The following is a 25,147-nucleotide window of genomic DNA, read 5'->3' on the forward strand; positions in this document are numbered from 1 at the left end:
CACGCTTCACCTCAAACTGGTACAATGTAAGAATGGAACCAGTTTGAGACACAGAAAACATCCAATGGAGAGAGCACTTGGAAGAAGTCCTGAACCACCACAATCATTGACAAGGGTGTGTTTGAAGAAAGCCCCAATTCCCCAAAGATGATCTTAGACTCCCACAAAGACTGGCAGCAGTTGAAGTGCCATTAGATACTTAAAAATGGAAAAGCCGTAAAAAGTAAATGGATTCCAGTAAACATTTTCAAATTTGAAGGAGTAGATCTCCAACAATTGTTCCTGAAAATCTGGGACAAAGAATAATACTCTGATCTCAGGGATGCTGCCACTGTCACCGTCTTCAGTAAAGGAGACAAAGTGGATTGTGGAAACGAACAAGGAATCTCCCTACACTCTAACAGCAGGAAGATCACTACCCAAATCCTCACGATGCAAGTTCTCCCAGTCTTAGGAAATCCTCGCTGAAAGCCATCATGGCCTGCGATCAACCTGTGGAACTATGGACATCATAATTTTCACTGCTTGGCAACTCCAGGTACAACACCAGCCATTCTATACGGTCTTTGAGTTGACCAAGGCTTTTGACTCAGTCAATCAAGAAGTGCTTATGGATGGTTCTGTCAAAGGGTGGCTGTTTAGTGAAATTCTTCAACATCTTATGTCTCCTCCACAATGAGATGTCTGTAGTCTTTACCAAGTATAATATGATAAGATTCTTTTGAGGTCAAGAAGGGATGTGTCATCACCCAGATACTTTTCTCCATCTTTATCGCCAGCATTCTTCATCTTGTCAAGAACATACTTCCCAATGGTGTGGACATTGGGCCCATTCTGTAGACATAAAAGCTTTAACCTCAATCTGTCAAAATCTGAGAAAATGGCAGCAAAGTCACTTGTGGAACTTAAGTAATTGAAAGACAATGTCATCTCTGTTCTCTCAGAAGAGAGTCGCAAGCCTCACTTAATGCCTTTGCAGAAGCTAACCGAATAATTCATCTCCGTCTGAACCCAGAGTCAAATCCTTCAAGCTGACCCAGGTCAGGTTCTGGTACATCACCCTATTAATGGCAATGGAGAACTCCTCTCGAATATGTTCCTTATCTGGCAAGTTACCTCTCATCTAAAGCTGATATTGATGTGGATATTCAACATCACATCCAATCTGAGAGTGCCAACTTATGGTTTTTCTGCATCAATTGGGAGGACAGTTGTACAAACAGCAGCATCCTTGAGACAGCTAATGGTATCAGCATCGAGGCCATGATAATTTGAAACCAACTCTACTGAGTCAGCCTCATGCTAAGGATGCCTGAATTTTGACCATCAAAGCAAATCATCTTTGCCCAGCTCAAGGAAGGCATTTGAATGAGAGGAGAGCAAAGGAAATATGTCAAAGACTCTGAGGGCTTCCCTCAAAAAAAACTGAACATCTTTCAGAAGCAATTGATTTGAAGTGAACTCCTATAAGAGGAGGCAAAGTTCTATGAGAACACTCGTAGCAAGAGGAAATACAGAAAAGAAACTGAGAAAGAAATGCTGATGAACAAGGCCAAGGATCACAAGTGGGGTTACAGATGTAGGAGAAAGTGAGGACTGCAGATGCTGTAGATCAGAGTTGAAAAATGTGGTGCTGGAAAAACACAGCAGGCCAGGCAGCATCCGAGGAGCAGGAGAATCGACGTTTCGGGCATAAGCCCTTCTTCAGGAATGAGGCTGGTGTGCCAAGCGGGCTGAGATAAAGGGTAGGGGGGAGGTAATTTGTGATAGGTGGGAGGAGGTGAGGGTGATAGACTGGAGAATGGGTGGGGGCGTAGAGGTCAGGAAGATGATTGCAGGTCAAGAGGGCGGTGCTGAATCCAGGGGTTGGGACTGAGGTAAGGTGGGGGGAGGGGAAATGAGGAAGCTGGAGAAATCTACATTCATCCCGTGTGGTTGGAGGGTTCCTAGGGGGAAGATGAGGCGCTCTTCCTCCAGGCGATGTAGCTCTAGATTTGGGCTCGTTAGTCACACAATCTATGACTGTGACAGAATTTCCTCAGTGGACAATCAAACTTGTTAGCAAGTGGTTCCCAATGAGTCCAAAATCCAATATGTCCTATAAGCCATAACTCAACTTGCCCTAATATCTTTAATGTCGCTTTTATTCTAGCACCCTGGTTTTACAAATACATTCTTCCTGCCTCTCTACATTCACCTTACTAAAATGTATCAGTTCATGTTTTTCAGCCTTAAATTTCATCTGCCACATATTGTCACAACCGACAAGCCTGTACTTCCATTACTACCATCCTCACTACACCAAAACTCAAAAGCAACAGTTCTTCAAAATTCTGAGGTTCATTTCCTGCTGCTGCTCCTTATGCAGTTCTTGTGCTTTTGCCTTCACTATCATGCAGCTGTCAGGGAAGGGCTGCCATATTCCTTGCAAATTAGGAAGTGTGGGGAAGGGGTGGGTTAAAATTCAAGAAAGGTTGTTCATGTCTTTATTTCTGACATTTATTGTGGCATCTTGGGGGTTAATCACTGTTTACTCAGAATACTGATACACAATATATTCTTTCGATAGCATGGATAATTATTTATTTTCTCCTTTAAAATGATACATACCAGTGTCAAATTCATGCTTTAAATTAAAAATGCAATCACTGTTTCAGATTCTAAAGAAGCTTCCAGTAAATAAGTAAATGCTGTCACAATTCAACTGTTATTTCTGTCCAGAGATGGTCCTTTTATCATTTAGAGCTCCTAAAAGCCACACAAACAGTACAATTCTGCTTCAACACCAGAAAATTACTTTTCACAACACTTCACCTCAAGTTTTTCAATTCTGAACATTTCCCAAAATGGTCCAAATGTTCCTGCTTCCAGAGATCAGTTTCTCAATCCTAATAAGGACATGATGTACTTACATGCCCAAGCCTACTCTCTCTAATCCTACCTGGTTTGAGTGCTGCATTTGGTTTCAACCTCCCACTTGCAACACAGTGAAAAGAAAGCTCGATGTGCATGACGTTTGCTATGGACAGTCCCAAACTGTTGTTCTTCTCACACCTCCAACACAACTGCAATTATTTCATAATGTTCCTGCCTTTTTAAAACAAAAATACATCCATACATACCAAAAATAGTACACACAAGTAATAGATGTATACAATATCTCATCATATGAACAATTTAAATTTTATTTCTGAAGTCAAATTGCTCTGGCTATAAATAAACTGTGCAAAATACTTGACAGTGTGTTGACCTCGCAGTAAGCAGTAGTAGCATATGGGACAGTTGTCCTGAAGTCAAAAAAGGCTACATTATACTGCAGTTTCCAAATCCTCTCCTCCAACACTTCCAAACATAGCCAAAACCAAGTCCGTTGGCATTGGAGGTTTATAGGATATATAGTTACACTATGACAGCCATGACCCTGCAAAGATTTATACCACATCCTAAGTAGGAAAGGCAAATGTAGTGGTGAGATTATGATAATTTTCTAAACTGCCCAGAGCATACTGCATTTCTCCCTCTATCACTGAGCAAACAGAATTCAAAAACTGAATGCACATATGAAAAATAGTAATACACAGTTCGCCATGACTCTCAATCTCTCATCAGAACAAATATCAGGAATCTATTCCATAGAGGAGGAAAGAAATGAAGCAATCTGAACAAATCTTGGAAGATGACTGCTTGAGGACATTGAATGCATGGATCACTGACACCAGTGAAGTCCCAGCCACCAAGTGAAAAGATCAAAGTAAAACATGAAAAATACCATATGTTTCCCCAATATCAATCCACTGCACCTCTACCACACTCCTCCCCACAAGAACAATCAGGAACCCACTCCCCTTGAAAGTAGCAAGAACTGACGTAGTTTTCATCAGTTGTCTCCCTCAGCTCAAATTACCTTTAGTTCACTGCTGGGTTCAAATCCACTACCTCCACCCTTACTCCGACTGGCTACTTCAATCTCTTCCTCAAACACTTGAGATGCAGATTTCCCCTCAAGACAACCTCACCTCATTTCATTTTCCAGTTTAAAAGTAACTTCTTCCAACCAGTCAACATATTCCATTCACAGAATTCCTTTCCTTCTCCCATGAAATCAAAGTAGCCAAAAAGATTCTGCAATCCAATTTTGCAAAGTTCCCAAATACAGTGGCTGGTGAGTCTATAATTCAAACCATTTTCTACAAATAATCACAATTATGGCAGCCTTATGAATATGTAACTGGAATAAAAAGGCCAAACAGAGAAAGCATAGAATGTGAGACAACTACCCAGGACTATAAAAACAGAATGCAAGAGATTTTACAAGTATATAAAAAGCAAAGTAACTAAAGTAAATGTTGCTTAAAGAGGAAATATTTCACAAAACTCTTTCATACTACATTAACTATTGTAATAAGGATTTTTAAAGAAGATTGATTCAATAGTTTTGCTTCTAGCTGGAGAATCTAAGTTGCATGCAAGTTTAAACTTTCTAAAATTAGCATGCAAAACACATTAGCATGCATTTAGAAGAGAGAGTGGATTAATCAAAACTTCAGTTATATTGACAGCCAAGAACTGGACTAAAGAGTGATGAATGGGAAAAATATCTGTAACCACTGACCTGTTGCAGAATTGGTCCGAGAGAGTTCTTATCTTTCTGACTGACCCCATCTTTTTGTAATCGGGCCAGCAGCTCTGGTTTCTTGAAGGGTTTTAAGACCAATAAGTGGATTACCCTATCCCTGTAAGATCGTTGAGAAACACTGTTGTTTATATTGCACTTCCTTATTGTACTTGCAGGATTAATGGGAGTTGACCGTTTCCGTTCAGGTACAGCATCTGGGATGCCTGGTGCTGGTTTACGAATCTGCACTCGCTTACCTAGAAATGGAAAAAAACTTCTAACTTAAGTGACAAATTGAGAGATAAGAAACGCACAATTACTAAAATACTATATAGTTGTGTTGAGTTAAATGTATATTTAAAGAAAATTGCTTGTACTTTGACTTCAATACAGTTCTACTTTATTTATAGTGAGCAAACAGGTTGTATATAAAATGGATAAGCTGCACATGAACCCACTTGACTATAGTGAAGTTTCTCAAATTAAAATTGATGTTTTCCTTCGGGTGGAGGATGAGCACAAGTAGTGAAACCGACCTACTGCTCCAACGTGCACACGTGCTGAAAATTGCTGATGAATTGATTGCAATTGAAAAAAAGACAGCTCCGAGCATCTGAGAGATAGCTTTTCTGACAAAAAAGGAATTGTTCATAATCATAAGATACTAGGAGATAAAAATAGCAAGAGAAAAAGAACTTGTTAGAAACAATTCAAAAATCAGGATGAACAATATTTTGAACCCACTTGCATTAAACTGCAAGGAAATGCATCATGGGCTTTTCCTCTTCCAAAAGATTTCTCCCTTAAATTTTGAGCTTGCAGTTTAGTGAAAGAAATTGTAAGCACAGTCACCTTGGAATAAACAGATAGGAAAAAATAATTAGGAAGGAGAGGTATGAGTGTCAGTGAGAATTCTGCAAATCCCATTTGTAAATAAGGCAACACTCCATAAAGAGCCTAGTCTGGAAAGTGTAGTGAATTTTGGAAAAGGCCAATGCTCATTTAGTTAATGAATGTAAAATCTGGCAGCAACTACAACAAGAACTGCAAACTGCCTTTGAAAACTGCAGTTATAGAAAAATTGATTAATTACTACAGTACTAAAGAAAAGGTAGGCAAAGTAACACTTGAAATTAGAAACTCTGGAATAAGAAAGAGGGATTGTTTGGAGTTAAAGATTACTAGTAAACTGGAAATGACAATATCAATGTTCAATTGAAAGTACTGGAGGACAGAACCAATTGAAATGCACAAGTGTGACTTGGCTTATCTTAGGATATGGGCAGCAGAATTGCAAGAGTGGGCCACTAGCCAAGGAAGCATTGGAGTGGTCTGATCTGGAGATCTGTGCACACATGCATGTAACAGTTTCAGAAGTGGATGGAGTGAGAAATGAACAACGTCACAAGCATGGAAGCAGCCTTCACAATGTACAGATTAGGTGGTCAGAAACTCAGCTGAACACCAACTAGGAAGCGGAGGGTGTAAAAAGTCAGCTTCAAATTGAGACAAAGTCTACAGAGGGGTTGGGATCAGTGGCAAAGTAGAGGAAAATAATGGCTTCACAGCTCTGTTTGATTGGAGGACATTGAACCATTCCCCTACATTTACCTCTTCACCTAATACTACGGGCAATTTAGCATGGCCAATTCACTTAACCTGCACATTTTTGGACTGTGGGAGGAAACCGGAGCACCCGCAGACACAGGGAGAATGGTACATGAGAAAAACAGTGTGGTTTACAATGTCAAAAGACTGCAAAGAAGTTAAACAGTAACAAGAAATAGTGCATCATGATCACAGTTGAAGTATGTTATTTTTAACTTTGAGACTATTTCAATACTATGGCAGGAGTGGAATCCACATTTGAGGAGTTTGCACATTTCTGATCTTCTTGAAGCAGTTTGTATAAAAAAGGAAGCACTAGAGAAGTTCAAAGATGATTTATAAACTTGACACCGAAAGAGAAGCTTGTGTGTTAGAAATAATAAAACTAAAAAGTACTCATATCTTTAAAATCATAAACAGGTTTGATTATGCTGACAAAGCAAAATATTTCGACATAGGAGAGCCCAAAGTTATTGGCCATAAATATTGTCAACTAATAAATCCAACATGTGAAACCTCAGACAGAACAAAGTGGTAATATCGACTTTGCTGGCACAGAACATAATCTTAACAGCCCAGAGGGAGGCCATTGAGTCCATGCTGTCTCTGGAGATCAATCTAATGAGTTCCATCTCTTGCTCATTTCCTTGTGAAACCTTGCAAGTTTGTTTTCATGTGCTCTAATTTGCTTTTGACATGATTGATTATCTACCAACTTCCAAGTTACTGTACTCCAGGACATTCTTTACACAGCTTGGTAAAATTCTTCCTCACATCCTCCCAATTACCTTTTGCCTAATACCTTAAATCTGCCCTCAACCTTGTGTCATGAAGGGAACGGTTTTTTGAATCACTAGTGGATCTCTCAATTCCCTTTTCTTGAGGGAGAACCACCTCAGCATTTGCAACCGAGCTTTGCAGTGAAACTACCTCATTCTTGGAAGCATTCTGGTCAATTTCTTGTACAACCTTTCAAGGACCTTCACATCCTTTAGTTGATGGAGTTAATATAGAAGCACTTAAGGAGAAACTGTACAATAATGAAAGAGAAAGATTTTAAAGTATGTGCTGATTAGGTCAAAGGGAGAAGAATGGAAGGCTGATGCAAGTATAAGCACTAAGTGTAAACCATGGGTTGAACATACAGCACAGGCAGATCATTCTATGAAAGTCCATGACTGAACAGATTTGAATTTGGGAGACATCACATGTGAGCTGCACAGAAGTTGTCAGGGAGCATTTCATAATCAGTAGGTTTCCTTGCTCACATTTAACTTGATGGTGTCCAGAGCCAATGTTGAGGATTCTCGGGGCAACTCCCTCTCAACTGTGACAATGACATCATTGTGCCTCCACCTCAACTGGTCATACTGCTGGCGTGAAAAGACATACCCAGGGACAGTGACAGTGGTAGCTCAAACATTATACCTTTAAAAGGTACAGTTCAGTGAGTATGATATTTTCAGGATGCTGCTTGACTAGTCTGAGACAAATGCCCCAACTTTTGCATTGGAGCTCAGATGTTGGTAAAGAGGGCTTTGCAGGATCTACAGAGCTATGTTTTCCATTATTGTTTCTAGTGCGCAGATCGACAACATGTAGTGTAACTGGTTCTAATCCTTTTTTTTTTTTGACAGTTTTTAGTGACTAATACTAAATGAATATTTTGCATCAGTATTTACTGTGGAAAAGGATATGGAAGATATAGACTGTAGGGAAATAGATGGTGACATCTTGCAAAATGTCCAGATTACAGAGGAGGAAGTGCTGGATGTCTTGAAACAGTTAAAGGTGGATAAATCCCCTAGAACTCTGTGGGAAGCTAGAGAAGTGATTGCTGGGCCTCTTGCTGGGATATTTGTATCATCGATAGTCGCAGGTGAGGTGCCGGAAAACTGGAGGTTGGCAAACACGGTGCCACTGTTTAAGAAGGGTGGTAAAGACAAGCCAGGGAACTATAGGCCGGTGGGCCTGACCTCAGTGGTGGGCAAGTTGTTGGAGGGAATCCTGAGGGACAGGATGTACATGTATTTGGAAAGGCAAGGACTGATTAGGGACAGTCAACATGGCTTTGTGTGGGAAATAATGTCTCTCAAACTTGATTGAGTTTTTTGAAGAAGTAACAAAGAAGATTGAGGAGGGCAGAGCAGTAGATGTGATCTATATGGACCTCAGTAAGGCGTTCAACAAGGTTCCCCATGGGAGACTGATTAGCAAGGTTAGATCTCATTGAATACAGGGAAAACTAGCCATTTGGATACAGAACTGGCTCAAACTGTAGAAGACAGAGGGTGATGGAGGGTTATTTTTTCAGACTGGAAGCCTGTGACCAGTGGCATGCCACAAGGATCAGTGCTGGGTCCTCTACTTTTTGTCATTTACATAAATGATTTCACGACAGATGCGAGCATAAGAGGTACAGTTAGTAAGTTTGCAGATGACACCAAAATTGGTGGCGTAATGTAGAGCGAAGAGGGTTACCTCAGATTACAGCAGGATCTGGACCAGACGTACCAATGGGCTGAGAAGTGGCAGATTGAGTTCAATTCAGATAAATGAGAGGTGCTCCATTTTGGTAAAGCAAATCTTAGCAGGACTTATACACTTAATGGTAAGGTCCTAGGGAGTGTTGCTGAACAAAGAGACCTTGGAGTACAGGTTCATAGCTCCTTGAAAGCGGAGTTGCAGGTAGATAGGATAGTGAAGGTGGCGTTTGGTATGCTTTCCTTTATTGGTCAGAGTATTGAGTACAGGGGTTGGGAGGTCATATTGCGGCTGTACAGAACATTGGTTAGGTCACTGTTGGAATATTGCGTGCAATTCTGGTCTCCTTCCCATCGGAAAGATGTCGTGAAACTTGAAAGGGTTCAGAAAAGATTTACAAGGATTTCCCAAGGTTGGAGGATTTGAGCCATAGAGAGGGGCTGAACAGGCTGGGGCTGTTTCCCCTGGAGTGTCGGAGGCTGAGGGGTGACCTTGTACATCTCTATGAATCTAAGTGGCTTGCTAAGCCACTTCAGAAGTAGCCAGGCAGGAGGCTGGAAGAACACATCAAGCCAGACAACATCAGGAGGTGGAGAAGTTGATGTTTCGGGTGTATCCCTTCTTCAGGACACCCAAAACATCAACTTCGCCACCTTCTGATGCTGCTTTGCTTGTGGTGTTCTTCCAGCCTCCTGCCTATCTACTCTGGATTCCAGCATTTGCACTTTTTTTTTTGTCTCAGGCCATTTCAGAAGGCAGTTAAGAGTCAACCACATTTCTGTGGTATGGAATCACATGTAGGCCAGATCAGGTAAGGATTGCAGTTTCCTTCCCTAAAATACATTAGCAAATGAGACTGTTGATTGTCGGAGGGAAAAACCAATGGTTTTATGGTTATCATAAGACTCTTTAGATTCAAATTTTGGTACCGAATTCAAATTCTGCCATCTGCTGGTTGTGCAGATATTGCTATACCATTAAGTCAGCAACGAATCAAATTGATATGGTCTTTCAGAGAATAGTGTTGAAAGTGTCAATATTACTTTCTCACGCAAATGTGGCATTTGTCAATTAGAAACACATTGAAGCAGTGCCAAATTCCTGATTTGGCTGATATATCCTAGGTAATGTAGGTAGATCTAGTAGCATGAAAGCTTCGTGTTGTGAAAACTTGAGAGATGTGATTTGCAGCTGCGATTCCAGGCCTTCCAGAAGACGGTTCAACATTTCATGCAGTCCTTATGACACAGATGGGGAAGAGTTAGCCAGTGACACATTTAGAAAGGTGCAAAAGGGGTCTTTTTAGTCCATAGATGAAAAAGCTTGCTCGTACAGCAAGTGTCACTGCACCTACATTTCAAAGTTCAAAGTCTTTCATCTCAAATTGTAACCGGTCTCAGCATTTTCTTTAGTCACAGAACAAAGACACAGCATCTTGGGGCAACTTAGTCTTGAGTGCAATTTGAGTAGAGGTACAAGTGGTCATTTGCTTTCTTTTAAAGAAATTTTCATCTGACAGAAACCGGTTCTATCTCTTACCCTCAAGTATCCAACTTATTCATTCATTCATTCCCTTTTTCTGTGACAATGAGAGAGTAATTGCACTTTCCACTCATCTCCATAACTTTATAATAGTAGAGACAACTTGGCACAGTGAATGCCCGCAGTGCGGACTATGGTGAGTGTTGAACACATGTGACTTAAACACGCACATGTGCAACAATCAGCAGCAGCTACAAAAATTTGGTTCTGGGTTCAGAACTGAAGTGGCAGCAAGTCACTGTAATGCATTTGCAAGGCAGAAGAGTACATAGGTTTCATGCTTAGGGAGCTGCTCATAGCCTAGGGTGGCAACATACACATAGGGAATTGACGACTGCAAACCAGTCCAAAAACATAGTGCAGGAGTCCCACATGATTTTGCTCACTAAGCAGTTCTCCATTTTGCTCTTCAGAGAAATGGCTCTTCAGAGGAGTGCAGCATCAGCAAGCCCATGGCATCACAAACTTCTGAGGAAGAAAGCTAGAAGACTGGAAGAGAGGCAGCACAGGAGATTCATTAGCTAGGAGAACTAACGAATGTTTTTGCAGCTAAAGATGATATCACAGAACGATATGCTGCCTCTCTGGTGCCAGGGTACATCAGAGCAGCTTCTTCCCCGAGAAGGCAATCAGAGGATTCAGTCCGCACTGGTTCCAATGACATAGGAAAGGCAAGCAATTTGGTCCGGATTTAGTCAAAATTTAGAAAGTTAAGTAGAAAATTAGTAAGCAACACCTCAAAAGCAGTAATCTCCAAACTCCCACCAATGCCACACAGGAACACAAACAAGACAAGATAGATGAATGCGGCTAGAAAAGTAATGGAGAGAGGGCTTTAGATTCCTGGCAGAGATGGTACATGTAAAAATGAACACCTGAATGGATTATAATCAACTGAGTTCCTCCAGGATCATCTGCCTGTTTGGGAAGGGTGAAACGACATCAACAGAGACATGGGAATGAGGACAGAATATCAGAAAAGCAACATCAGCTGCACAAAATACAGAGAGAGACAGTTAACATTAGAATAGAGAAAAATTAGATGGCGTCAGAATAAGGCAGAAATTAAATCATTCCAAACCGGATTACAGTGCCTGTATGTGAATGCAAGGAGTATCCTTAAAAAAAACTGGATGTACAAGCACTGATTGCCACGTGGAATAACGATGTTATGGCTATCACAGTACATGTTAAATATTCTGGACACAAGATGCCCAGGAAAGAGAGGAAAAGATGGAAGGAGAGGTGGCAGTTATAGTTAGAGAGTTGTCACAAAACTGGCCCTTTTCGCAAGGATATTTGATTTTTTTCAAGAGGCGTTGTAAACGGGCTGGGCTCCGAAGCATTGGGTTGGTACAGAAAAAGGGTATTGGGAGGCCTTTTTGTTTATACGTACACAGAGACGGCTTTAGGCCACAGCTTTCATGTTTTAGAAGTAACCTGTACGAAGTAGATGTGCTAGAAAGTTTGGAAAACATCAAGATTGATAAGTCCCCAGGGCCAGACCAGATTTATCCCAGGCGGCTCCAGGAAGTAAGAAAGGAGGTTACTAAGCCGCTGGCGAAGATATTTGCCTCCTCCCTCTCCACAGGAGTCGTACCGGAGGATTGGAAAGAGGCGAATCTTGTTCGTCTTTTCAAGGGTAATAGGGAAATCCCTGGCAATTACAGACCAGTCAGTCTTACATCTATGGTCAGCAAAGTTTTGGAAAGAATTTTGAGGGATAGGATTTATGACTATTTGACAAAGCATAGTATGATTAAAGGCAGTCAGCATGGCTTTGTGAAGGGCAGGTCATGCCTACAAATCTTATTGAGTTCTTTGAGGAGGTGTCAAGACAGGTCGATGATGGTCGAGCAGTGGATGTGGTGTATATGGACTTCGGCAGGCATTTGATAAGGTTCCCCGTGGTAGGCTCATTCAAAGTCAGGAAGTATGGGATACATGGAGATTTGGCTATCTGGATTCAGAATTGGCAGGCTGATAGAAGGCAGAGAGTGGTTGTAGATGGAAAGTATTCTGCCTGGGTGTCAGTGTTGAGTGGGGTCCCGTAGGGCTCTGTTTTTGGGCCTCTGCTCTTTGTAGTTGTTATAAATGACTTGGATGAGGTGGTTGAGGTGTGGATTAGTAAGTTTGCAGCTGACACAAAGGTTGGAGGTGCCGTCGATAGTAGAGGGCTACTGCAGGCTGCAGCGAGACAGACAGGATACAGAGCTGGGCTGAGAAATGGCAGATGGAGTTCAACCTGGATAAATGCAAAGTGATGCATTTTGGAAGGTCGAACGCGAATGCTGAATATAGGATTAAAGACAGGATTCTTGGCAGTGTGCAGGAACAGAGGGATCTTGGTGTGCAAATATATAGATCCCTCAAAGTTGCCACCCAAGTGGATAGGATTGTCAAGAAAGCAAATGGTGTTTTGACATTCATTAACAAGGGGATCAAGTTTAAGAGCTGCAAGGTTTTGCTACAGCTCTACAAGTCCCTGGTGAGACCACACATGGAATACTGTGTCCAGTTCTGGTCACCCTACTATAGGGAAGATAGAGGCTTTGGAGAGGGTGCAAAGAAAGTTTATCAGGATGCTGCCTGGACTGGAGGGCTTGCCTTAAGGAAGGTTGAATAAGCTTGGACTTTTCACTCTGGAGTGGAGAAGAGAAGAGAAAAGACCTGATCGAGGTGTACAAAGTAATGAGTGGAATAGAGTTAATAGCCAGAGACTTTTCCCCAGGGCAGGATTGACTGGTATAAGGAGTCATTGTTTGAAGATATGAGGAGGAAGGTATAAAGGAGACGTCAGAGGTAGGTTCTTTACGCAGAGCGTTGTGAATGCATGGAATGTGTTGCCAGCGGTGGTGGTGGAAGCAGAGTCATTGGGGACATTTAAGTGACTGCGAGACACGCACATGGATAGCAGTGAGTTGAGGGGTGTGTAGGTTAAGTTACATTAGGATTAAACCTCGGCACAACATTGTGGGCCAAGGGGCCTGTTCTGTGCTGTACTTTATGTTCTATGGTCTAATGACAGGGGAGCGGTCAGTCCTGGAAGCTGAATTCTTGTTGTTAGTCAGTTCAGTTCAGCAGTGGGCTGTGTGGAAACAGACTGTGCAACTCTCTCTCCTTTAGCCCTTCTAATTTCGACTTCTAAACCTCTTTCAGTTTCACTATTTTTAAGGGGCTTGTTTACTGGAACTGTTGCACATATTTTTCGGTACAGCACAATTAAGTCTAATTTGGATAGACTGAGTTCTGTGGATATTACATATTCTGTTCTTTGTGTTTCATTCCATAATTTTGAAAATACATTTTTATCTGTTTTAAAATTTGGTAGTCAACCTAGCTAACTTACTCCAGGTAATTTTCACTGTACACTAACTGAAACAAATAGCCAAGTTATGGTCTGGGCTACCTGCTTAAGAATGTTTTGAGTAGTCTGGCCTAGTCCATAACACAGTGCATTGCAGTCCTACTGAAGAATAACATTCCAGTGGGTACAAGGGCAAAGTCAATTTGGGTGGAGTGAAAGAACAAAAAAAAAGGTACAATTACATTGTTCAGTGTCGTTAGCAGGCCACCAACTAGTGGGAAGGTGTAGAGTAGGGGGATGTCTAATCTACAACCTATTGGCCACTAATGCCCTGCCACAGTAAGGGGCAGGGTTACAGCTGCTGCATCCCAGATTGGCAGGAAAACATAATTGGGAATGGAAATATTCTGTCCCTGGAGTGACAAAAGGCTCGATTGCTGAAGCTTTGAGACAGTTAAAGATCATCACAAATGCTGCAGCGCTTGGCTTAACTTTGATCTGTGAATAGTCTGTCATTGCTAGTTAATGCATTGTTTTCTTTGAAACTTGGCCCAAAATGACAAGATCCTCAGTGAACTCCTATCTCATCATTTTATCCATTTCTGAGACAACTTGGGACATCTCACGAATGATATTTTGTTTTCTACTTGATGACAGATATCAAAGCTAACTAACTGGCCTACAGTTTCCTGTATTCCTCCCTGGTGAACAGTAGGGTTATATTTGCTAATTTCCAGTCTGATAAAACTTTCCATTTTCTCAAATGTATCACTTTCGTAAAAACTCGTATGGTCCTTTAGGGAAGGAAATCTGCCAGCCTTAGGGGCAGCACGGTAGCTCAGTGGTTAGCACTGCTGCCTCACAGCACCAGGGACCCAGCAGGCGACTGGAGTTTTCACATTCTCCGTGTCTGTGTGGGTTTCCTCCGGGTGCTCCAGTTTTGTCCCGCAGTCCAAAAGTGAGCTGGTCAGGTGAATTGGCCATGCTAAATTGCCCATGGTATTAGGTGCATTAGGGAAATGGGTTTGGGTGGGTTACTCTTCGGAGGGTCGGTGTGGACTTGTTGGGCCAAAGAACCTGTTTTCATAGCGTAGGGAATCTAATCTTAACTGGTCTAAACTTACATGTGACTCCAAACCCACAGCAATATAGGTGACTCTTAACTGCCCTCTGGGCAAGTAGAAATGGGCAATAAATACTGGCCTTGCCAATGACATCTGCAAGCCAGGAATGGTGTCAATGTTTGTATTTCATGCTAATGAGGGAGGAGATGTAATCTCTTTCAAAACCCTAGGTTGAAGCCCATCAGGAGGCAGGGCCTGGTCAGCACAGACCCCTCCCCTCCCATCAGCTTGCTTTGTAGATCTTCCCAGTAATTGTTATTTAACAAAGTTCCTATCAAACTTTTGAAAGTTCTTTTCTTTCTTCTACCTACTGATGTCCAGTTATTTTGGGATTTTTAAAAAAATCTACAGTGAAGACAGAAACAAAATGTGTCCATGAGCCACCATTTCCTTATTATGCACTATTAACACCCCTTCAATAGGAAGGGCAGGCAATTTTTAAGAATGGAAGTCAAAGCTGCACACAGTACTCCTGGTGTGATTCCAGCAAAAACCTGTAAATTCCTGCTGACAAAATTTAACGAGTTAGGGTGCAGTTAGGAGAATGCTGCAAGGATCAGTGCGGAGTCCTCAGTCATTTATAACCTATGTTGGTGACTCTGATGAAAAGGTAGAGGATCATATATTGGTTTGCTGACAATTGAAAGCTAAGTGGGAAAGCAAGCAAAGAGTTAAGACAAGTTAATTGAGTTGGCAATAAGGTGGCAGATGGAGAAACATGTTGAGACGTAGTAAGCTATCCTATTTAAATAAAAATCAGCATTGCACAAGTTACATAATTCCAATTTGCACACAAAGTGTCTAAGGCCACTTAAATTTTGCTTAAAGTGGAAGAATCTTATCTGATAAATGCAATTTCAAGTAGTCTCGCTTCCACATGAAAGAGGGCCAAAAGATTGGTTTTCTTTAAAAGCTACCTCTTGACCAATGATTTAAAATAAAAGCAACACATCTATCTGGTTTCGTCATATTTAGTGTGTAACACTTGCTGACTGGGATGTTACAATGACCCCACAGCATATCTAACACGGCTCTTGACCACAGCATTATAAGAGAGAATGTTTTTTTGAACAGATGTGGTTGGAAAATAAACATATGCTGTCATCAAAATATTTTCCATTCAGTTGAAATTCTTCACCTCTTGGGAAGCATAACATGTAGAAATAAACTTAACTCATAAGTTTAAAAAATGCAGCCATATCATGTTATAGTTTTTCTGCCATTAGTACACAAAGAATTTTGCGAATCTTTCAGTTCACTTTTTTATTCTGTTCTGCTTTTGTGTAAATTTGCAAAATCACTCACCTACATATCGTCCACCAGGTTTAATAACTTTGGTACTTCGACTACGGGTTTCCTCTTCAGCCTGAGTCATGCGTTCTCGTGTTGTCTGATAGGAATCATTTGTTGCACATATTGTAATTTTATCTTGTATGCTTCCAAAGCAGTCCAATTCTGAAACTCCATCACTAGAGAGAGAGAGAGAGAGAAAAAAAAGAGAGAGAGAGAGAGAGAGAGAGAGACACAGTATGAGAGAAATTGTGCATCTTCCCTTGCACAGATAGATTATGGCAGTTATTTTAAATGGTGGACCATTAGCCTGCATTGGGAACAACTTTTTAAGATACCAGAAAGTTGTACATTGTCTCTTAAAGGGATTCAGGTGTCCATGTATATAGAATGCAGCATGCAGGAAGCCAAATGGTATACTGGCCTTCATGGTAAGGAGACTGGAGTTGAAGAATATAGTCCTGCGAAACCTTTATAGGTTTTTGCTGGAATCACACCAGGAGTACTGTGTGCAGCTTTGACTTCCATTCTTAAACACAAATGTACTTGCACTGGAGGCATTACAACAAAGGTTCACTGCATTGGTTCCTCAAATGAAACAGATGCCCTATCATGAATCTGAGCAAATTGTCTATATTCTTCAAAATGAAGAAGAATGAGAATCTTAAGATAGACATTGATAGATGAACCCAGAGACAGGGTGGGGACCAGGCATAAGGGTCAGATCATTTAGGACTGAGGTCAGAGAGAATATTTCACCCAAATCATTGCGATTCTTTGGGATTCACTACTCGAATGTGCTGGGGCTGTTCAAAGACTGGGGAGCAGATAGGAAGTGAAGTTGAAACCAAAGATCTGCCATGATCATACTAAAGGCCAGGGAGCTCAATGGGCTGAATGGTCTACTCCTGCTCTAAGGTCTTATGTTCTCATTGAACAATTTGGTTTCACTGACTCACATTTGAAAAACTATTAACTTTGCAATTTGGTTTAGTAACAACATTCCTCAATTCTATATGGTTTGTTCTTCCATCCCTCATCCTCGAACTGGACTCATCACAGCAGTTGAAGGTCAGTACTTTAACAGCATCTTGTTGGGATATATTGTCGTACAAAGTCAATAGTTGAATAAAATGTGAGATTTTACAGTATTGTCAGTTATAAACTAACCTCAGCAAAAGAAGAAACTTCTTACTGCTGGAAATTGTGTAGCAACAATACACCATGCAAAAATAAACATTTGATTTAAGAACTTTTGGCCCATCTAAAAAGTTGTGCTTGATGTACTAAAACATGACGTTTATTATGAACCTCTATGAAATTCAAAAGAAAACATCTTAAAAGGCTTGGTAGAAACAACATTGCATATTAACAATCTTTTTCAAGTCATGGCATTTTTGACTTCTCAAATATTAACAGCCTCTAAGGATTCTTGGAGCTTTTAAGCAAGAAAGTATCTGCCATTTGTAATGTTTATATGCAAGCAATTCAACTTTGAAACTGTTTTAGTAATTCCAAGTGATATATTGCCAGTTAGTTAATTCTGTTTGTTTTGTGACATGACAAACCTGTCAATCCTTTTTGTAATCATTATACTAAGGAATAATACAAAGCAATATACCTTAATCTCTTTAGAAAAAGTAGATGCAAACCAATATTCCCTTTCTGCCACATCCATGTGTTTCAGCCATGTCATAAGTAGATTTGTCCCACACAAATGGCAGGCACTAACCATCTCCAATGAGGGTATCTAACCATTACCTCTTAAAGATTCAGTGGCAATACCCCGTGAAATCCCTCACTACCAATCTTCTTGGAGTTACCACTGACAAGAAACTGGACTATCCGTATGAATATTGTGGCTACAAGAACACGTCAAAGTCTAGGAATCCTGCAGCAAGTAACTCACTTCCTGTCTCCCCAAAGCCGGTCCACCATCTCCAAGGCATAAGTCACAATTGAGATGGAATATGTCCCACCTGCCTGGACAAATGCAGCTCCAACAAAACTCAAGCAGCTTGACAGCATCTAGGACAAAGCAGTTTGCTTGAGTGCACCACATCTACAATCAGTCACTGCCAGTCAGTAGCAGTGTACACCAACCTTTTGATGGACTGCAGAAATACGCTAAGGCTAAAATAACTCCTTCTGACCCAATAACCATTCCACCTAGAAAGATAAGAGCAGCAGTTACATGGGAATGCAAGTTCCTCTCTAAGCCACTCAAAAATATATCCTTCCCTAGGTCAAAATCCTGGAACTCTCCCCAACAGCATGTGGATCAACTTACACTAAATGAATTTCAGTTCGAGGCTGCAGCTCACGATCACCTTCTCAAAACTAACTAGGATTGAGCTGTCAATTCTAATCTAGCTAGCAATGCCCAGATCCCATGAACAAATACTAAATATGTTGACTCTAGAGTGTCCCTTGGGCTCCTAATGAGGAGAAAAAGTTGAAGTAGTATATGAGCAATGGATGAACAGAACTTGTGAGAAAACACACAGTAGAGCTTCTAATAACCTCAAGCTCATAGTACAATGTGACAGGTTGGATGTAGATCACTAATGGTATCGAATTTAAAAAATCATTGATATGTTTCGACAGAACAGCTGAAGTGGGGATGAACTTACACATTACTATGGAGATGAAAGATGGAAATTTACACCAACAGCATATTATGTAGCTTTTGACAAAGGGTCAGTTAGACTCGAAACGTCAGCTCTTTTCTCTCCTTACAAATGCTGCCAGACCTGCTGAGATTTTCCAGCATTTTCTCGTTTGGTAGCATATTATGCTATTTTGAGATGAAATTGCATCATTCGCACCCTTTGTAGTGGTCCTATTTTTAGGTCCATTTATTATGATCAGCAGTTGAGGTGCTTGCTATCGACTCAAATTAAAACCCCATTCTGATATTTACCCTCTTCCTGTGCTGAATACAGTATGCAGCCAGTTAAGGCAACCATAAGAGGCACTAATGAGACTTAGAAGCCCTGCCTCCTTTGATGTCCATGACACAAGACACTCAGATGCCACAGCCTGCAATGAACTGAGGCTGAGAACGAGAAAGGAAATTGTCCAACAAATTTAGGCAAGACAAAGGCTTTACTGATCTAGTCTCTGCTAAAAATAATTTTGACCCTGGTCCGATGTACGTAATTTAAAGTCTAACTGAAAGGTATAAATCTTGTGGCAACTTCAAAGATCAAGTCTAACAATGCAGTGACATTGGAGGGACTACAAAAGAGATTTATTAAACTGAATCCTGGGATGAAGGGCTTCAAGGTCCAGAAGTCGGAAAAATTCTAAATACCAGACTTGTTCGAGCAAGGTTGCAACGATTAGCCCAGCAAATACAGACCAATCTGTTTTACTTCAGAACAGAATTAGTAGTCACAAAACAAAATGTGGGTTGATTAAGAGGCAGCATGGAGTTCTACAGGGGAAATTGTATTTGACAAAATTGTTGGACATTTTTGATGAGGTAACAAGAGTCAATGAAGGTATCACTATTGATGGGTAAGTCAACTACCAGAGGTGTTTAATACAGTGTCACACGACATTCCTGAAGAAGGACTTTTGCCTGAAATGTTGAATTTCCTGCTCCTCAGATGCTGCCTGACCTGCTGTGCTTATCCAGCACACTTTAATCTAGACTCTGATCTCCAGCATCTGCAGTAATCACTTTTGCCTAGTGTCACAGACAGGAGAAAAGTTATAGCCCATGTAATATAAGGGATAGTAGATCTGCAAATACAAAATTAGCTTAAATAATACAAGAATATTTTTAAGGCTGAAGGAAGAGTCGCTACTGGGTCCCTTGCTTTTTCTAATATTAATGATCTGGACCTGTGTGTGTGCGCAGGGGACAATGTCAATGTCAAAAAGTTTGGTGACAATAATTGGAAGCAATGCAAATGGTGAGGAAGATAGTGTAAACTTCCAAAAAGAACATTGACAAGTTGGAGTGGATGGATGGATGGATAGATAGATTTCAAGTGATTGCAAAAGGAACAAATGTAAGATGAGGGGGAAAAAAAAGCTTTTCCACACAGTGAGTGGTTAGGTTGTGGAATGCACTACCTGGAAGTGTGATGGAGGCAGGTTAAAGTGAGACATTCAAGATGGTATTGGATTATTTGGATAAAAATAATGTACAAGAGTACAAGGGAAAAATAGAACATAGATCAGTACAGCACAGTACAGCACAGGCTATTCGGCCCTCAATGTTGTGCTGACCTTTCATCCTACTCTAAGATCAAACTAACATACATGATAGAACAGTGCGAAATTCGGAGATCAATATTAATGATGCTCATTTGAAGAGCCAATGGAAAAACAAAGACCAAATGCCTCTTCAGTGCTGTAACAAATCTGCCATTGTGATTAACTCAGGTTGTAACTTTGCTCACTGAGCTGGTAGGTTTGTTCTTATGAGAGCGAGCTCAGTGAGCAAACTTACAACCTGAGCTACCAATCTTCTCATAAATCGTGATTAACTGCTAAAAAGTTTGGGGCTTTATTCATTGGACTATAGAAGAATAAGGAGTGATCTATTTATAACATACAGGACTCTGATCAGGCTTGCAGGCTAGATGTTGAAAAGATTAGTGTGGGAATTTTAGATTAGTGGGGACATTACAACAGGAAAGACAACATTCATTTTAAATAAAGGTGTAGCATAATTCCTTAACTCAACTCTAGTTAAGAGAAGGTAGATTTTTGAAATATCACAGTTGATAGTTCTGATGAGCTGGCTTGAAAGAGTTAAAGACAAAAAAAACTGCAGGTACTGGAATCCAAAGTAGACAGGCAGGAGGCTGGAAGAACTCAGCAAGCCAGGCAGCATCAGGAGGTGGGTTACACCAGAAACGTCAACTTCAGCACCTCCTGATGCTGTCTGGCTTGCTGTTTTCTACCAGTCTCCTGTCTGTCTACTTGGAAAGAGCAACCATTATTCTGTTGAATGATGAGGCAAGCTCAAGGGACCAAAAGGCCTAGTTATGCTCCTATACATCTTGTATTCTTATAGAAATCCTTGATGGCAGGGTCAAATGTTGGAAGATCCCAATAGGCAAGATAGGCAAGATATGCTGCCCATACCATTTAGAAATCTGAAGTTTATGCAAAAGTACCATGCCTTTTTGAACATTTAGAGATTGTCAGAGTCCCAATACTCAAAGTGATACTTTTATTGGAGGAACTGAACCACAATCAAATGGATAAGAGACAGTTTCAAACGTAAAAATTTTGGACATTATTTTGCTATCAACCAATCCATTTTATAGGCTAACTCTGCAGCCAAAGGTATCAACTACTTATTCCAATGAGGGCACATTTTCAAGCCAGATTAGAGGCAAAATGTGTAAACTACTGTGTAATTCCTGTCTTCCAGATTATTGTTCCACATGCTAGTTTGAAGCATCCAAGCGCCAGGGTTTGCTAATTTTAATACACAGGTTTTACCAAATTGAAGTATTGGAGATTTTTTTTATTGCACAACATATCTATGTGGCAGAAAAACAGTAAGAATGTATATATTTGACATCAAAATAAGACTGCAGCAACAAGATTAGATTCTTGAAATAATTAACTACTCGACAATGTGACTAGGTAATCTTTTATTCTGTTTTATCTGCAATGACTGAGAATGATTTAAATAACCTACTGGATTCACTACACTGAGCAAATTCCAAGTATCTACCAAACATGCCTTTAGATCAAAATGTGTCAAACTAAAATCAAGAGTAAAATCAGAGTGTAATAGAATACATATCCCAAATTTAGGCTTGGCCATTTTTTGGCTAAGTTAGCTGCCTGAATCATCAGTAACTGAGCTGCAACATATATAACCGAATAACAATCTTTCAATGAGTCTTCTCACTTGAGTAAGCCACGGTAAAGAAAAGTCAGTTTACAGTACCTGGAGATATATTGCTGGACACAATCAAAACTTCCCTGAGGGTTATCTTTTCCAACATTGGATACATAAAAGTCAAAATTTCGTGTGTCGTTGTGGGCATCTGTTCTTGGAATCTTTATTAACTATGGAGAAAGGAAAATAAAACTAGCAAAATGTTTTAAAAAAACAAAATTAGATTTGAAGATTTTCATTGGGTAAAAAAAAATCAATCAACCAACATTCCTTTTCAACACAGTGCTTAGAGAACAATGCTACCAAAGATGATGAAGTATCACTAACGTGATTTATACACAATGGACTGGCTGAAAAAGGGACTCCGCTGCCACAGTGGTCGAGATTACTGTTCTATGAAGTTGCAGTTTTCTGGTAATAAGGTTTCTCTTAAAGAAATAGAAATTTCAACTTAATTTACAAGGTACTTGTTTGTTCGATCTTAAGAGCTCAGTTGCATAATTAGCACTGCTGCCTCACAGCGCCAGAGACCCGGGTTCATTTCCCGCCTCAAGCAACTGTCTGTGTGGCGTTTGCACATTCTCCCCGTTTCTGCGTGGGTTTCCTCCGGTTTCCTCCCACAGTCCAAAAATGTGCAGGTCAGGTAAATTGGCCATGCTAAATTGCCCGTAGTGTTAGGTGAAGGGGTAAATGAATGGGTCTGGGTGGGTTGCTCTTCGGAGGGTTGGTGTGGACTTGTTGCGCCGAAGGGCCTGTTTCCACACTAAGTAATCTAATCTAAAGTAATCTAATCTCAGCAATTTAGCTTTTGCCTTATCAATAATTTTAATAAACCACCCCAAGTGCAAAGTGGAAGAATCAATGTCCATTCCCAAGGAAGCATCTACTGTTTTTAAATACTTCTGATATGGTTAACCATGTGAAAAAAATGGTTTATTCTTTATCCTGTGGGACCATAAATATTTAAGCCTGTCTCACCATTCTCAGTGGTTAATCTCTACCTCAACTTTGAGTAACAAATTTGAGCCACACTTTTCATGCCCCTTACTCCAACAGAAATCTTTCAAGCTTAGTCTAAATCTTAAAGTTTATTTGGGCTATCATGTACAGCATTGAATGTTTTCCAGATTCCTATTATCTTTTGACCTGACTCCTAAGTGGCCTAACTCAAATCTAAATTTTCAGCATTTGCCTGGCAGAGTACATAATTTCTATAACTGACCCAAATTTCTTGTGGCTTTTAAAAAGATTACTGGATTAGCTCAAAGGTAAGTTAGCTATGTTTAAGCAACATCTACACATACTTTGATAATCTTGTGATTTACTAGAAAAGTAAAAGAAAACAATGAAACTTCAACAGTTTAACATTTACATGAACTTGAAATATAATTTTCAAGTGGAAATTTTACAGCTTTCTCAATATCAGGTTCAACTATTTAAGGGGTTGAGGCACTTTCGCTACCTATGCACTTATTCCAATCCCCACATGCCAGGCCCTTGTTATCAAATGTCAAACAGTGTGCCGGTCAGGCAGCATCTGAGGAGCAGGAGTGTCGACGTTTTGGGCATAAACCGTTGATCAGGAATGTGGATGGGTGGGAGTGAGGGGGAAAGAGTGTGCTGAGATAAGACAGGAAAGTGGGGGAAGTGTGGTAGTTGGGATGGTGATAGGTGGATGCAGACGGGAGGGTGATTGTGATAGGTTGGTGGGGAGGGTGGAGTGGATAAGTAGGAAGGAAGATGGACAGGTCAGACAGTTCAAGAGGGCTATGCTGAATTGGACGGCTGGATCTGGGAGGAGGTGGGGGAAGGAGAGATTTGGAAACTAGTGAAGTCGAAGTTGATACCATGTAGTTGAAGGGTCCCAAAGCGGAAGATGAGTCATTCTTCCTCCAGTCATTGAGTGGCTTGGATTTGGCGGAGATGGCGGCCCAGGAGTTGCATGTCCTTAGTGGAGTGGGAGAGGGAGTTGAAGTAGCTGACCACAGGGTGGTGGGATTGTTAGATGTGTGTCTCATATTCCTTAACACACTCCACAGGTTGGTGTTCTGTCTCCCCAATGTGAAAAAACAATCCCTGATTCCCATTTCCTCCACCTCTGCTGTATCAGCTCTCAGGAGGAGCATTTCCACTCCACGACATCCCAGATGGCCTATTTCCAGAACTCCAATTTTCTCTCCGATGTGATGAACAATGCCCTCCAGTGCATCTCCTCCAATTCCTGCACCTCTTTCCTTGAACCCACCCCTCCAACTACAACAAGGATAGAACCCCTTGCTCCTCACCTTCCACCCCACTAATATCCAGTATAGTGCATTATCCGCCACCATTTCCGCCACCAACAGTCAGATCTCAATACTAGAGGCATATTTCCCTCCACACCCTTATCTGCATTCTGAAGAGACCATTCCCTCCACGACTCCCTCGTTAGGTCCACATCCCCCAAAAATCCACCCTTCACTCACACCACCTTTCCTTGCTGCCACAAGAGGTGTAAAATCTGTACCCACACCCCTCCCCTCACTTCCATCCAAGGCCCCAAAGGACCTTTCCACATCCAGCTGGGATTTTCTGGTCAGGTTTTGGGTAGTCAGGAGGCAAGTTACTCGCCACAGTATGACGAACCTCTGATCTGCACTGGTAGCCACTGTTTATGTGGAGAGTCCAGTTGAGTTTTTAGACAGTGGTAACTCCCAGAATGTTGATAGTGACAGTGATGGTAACACCATTGAATGTCAAGAGACAGTGGTTAGATTGTCTCTTATTGAAGATGGTATTTGCGTTGTGCCAGTGTTACTTGCCGAAAAAAACCACACCCACTAAAGAATGTAACTTAACAGGTTGAGGAAAATTAGGATTTGACAAGAAATGCTAGACTTTCCAATGACAGTCAAACTGAATTTTTAAAAATCTGCATGGATCCTACTAATTTTGAAAATACTCTTCTGAATATTCAATGTAACTAAGTAGTTGGAAGTATTTTTCTTTGGACAAATGACTTTTCTTGTTCCTCTGAAGGGAAAGGGAAGGATGGACGCAGGGGCAGAAGACAGAGCTGGAGAGGAAGAGAGGGAGTTACGAAAACAATAAAACCATAAGATATAGGAGCAGAATCGGGTCATTAGGCCCATCTAGTCCATTACACTATCTGATCATGATTGATGTTTAAAGGTTACATGTGTTTTAAGAGTACTTATGAGGTATTTTAATCTCCAAATGTAGACTAAGAAGACAGTGGTATAAGGAGCAGGGAGGGTCAAGCATGCTTATTGTGCACGCAGGAAAATGTCTACAGCAGT

General features: G+C 40.9%; 1 protein-coding gene across 2 annotated transcripts in view; it reads right to left on the bottom strand.

Moving 5' to 3' along the window:
* ell2 (elongation factor for RNA polymerase II 2) overlaps positions 1-25,147 on the bottom strand; it is a 111,935-nt gene that overhangs the window by 43,434 nt on the left and 43,354 nt on the right. For both annotated transcript variants that reach the window (XM_043709660.1, XM_043709652.1), the window contains 3 exons: positions 21,897-22,018; positions 15,986-16,149; positions 4,613-4,872 (listed from right to left, as the gene is read on the bottom strand). In XM_043709660.1, the coding sequence (XP_043565595.1) occupies positions 4,613-4,872; positions 15,986-16,149; positions 21,897-22,018 (546 nt within the window). The remainder of the gene's footprint in view (positions 1-4,612; positions 4,873-15,985; positions 16,150-21,896; positions 22,019-25,147) is intronic.

The sequence above is a fragment of the Chiloscyllium plagiosum genome, chromosome 2, assembly GCF_004010195.1.
Source record: "Chiloscyllium plagiosum isolate BGI_BamShark_2017 chromosome 2, ASM401019v2, whole genome shotgun sequence".
NCBI classification, from domain to species: Eukaryota; Metazoa; Chordata; class Chondrichthyes; order Orectolobiformes; family Hemiscylliidae; genus Chiloscyllium; species Chiloscyllium plagiosum.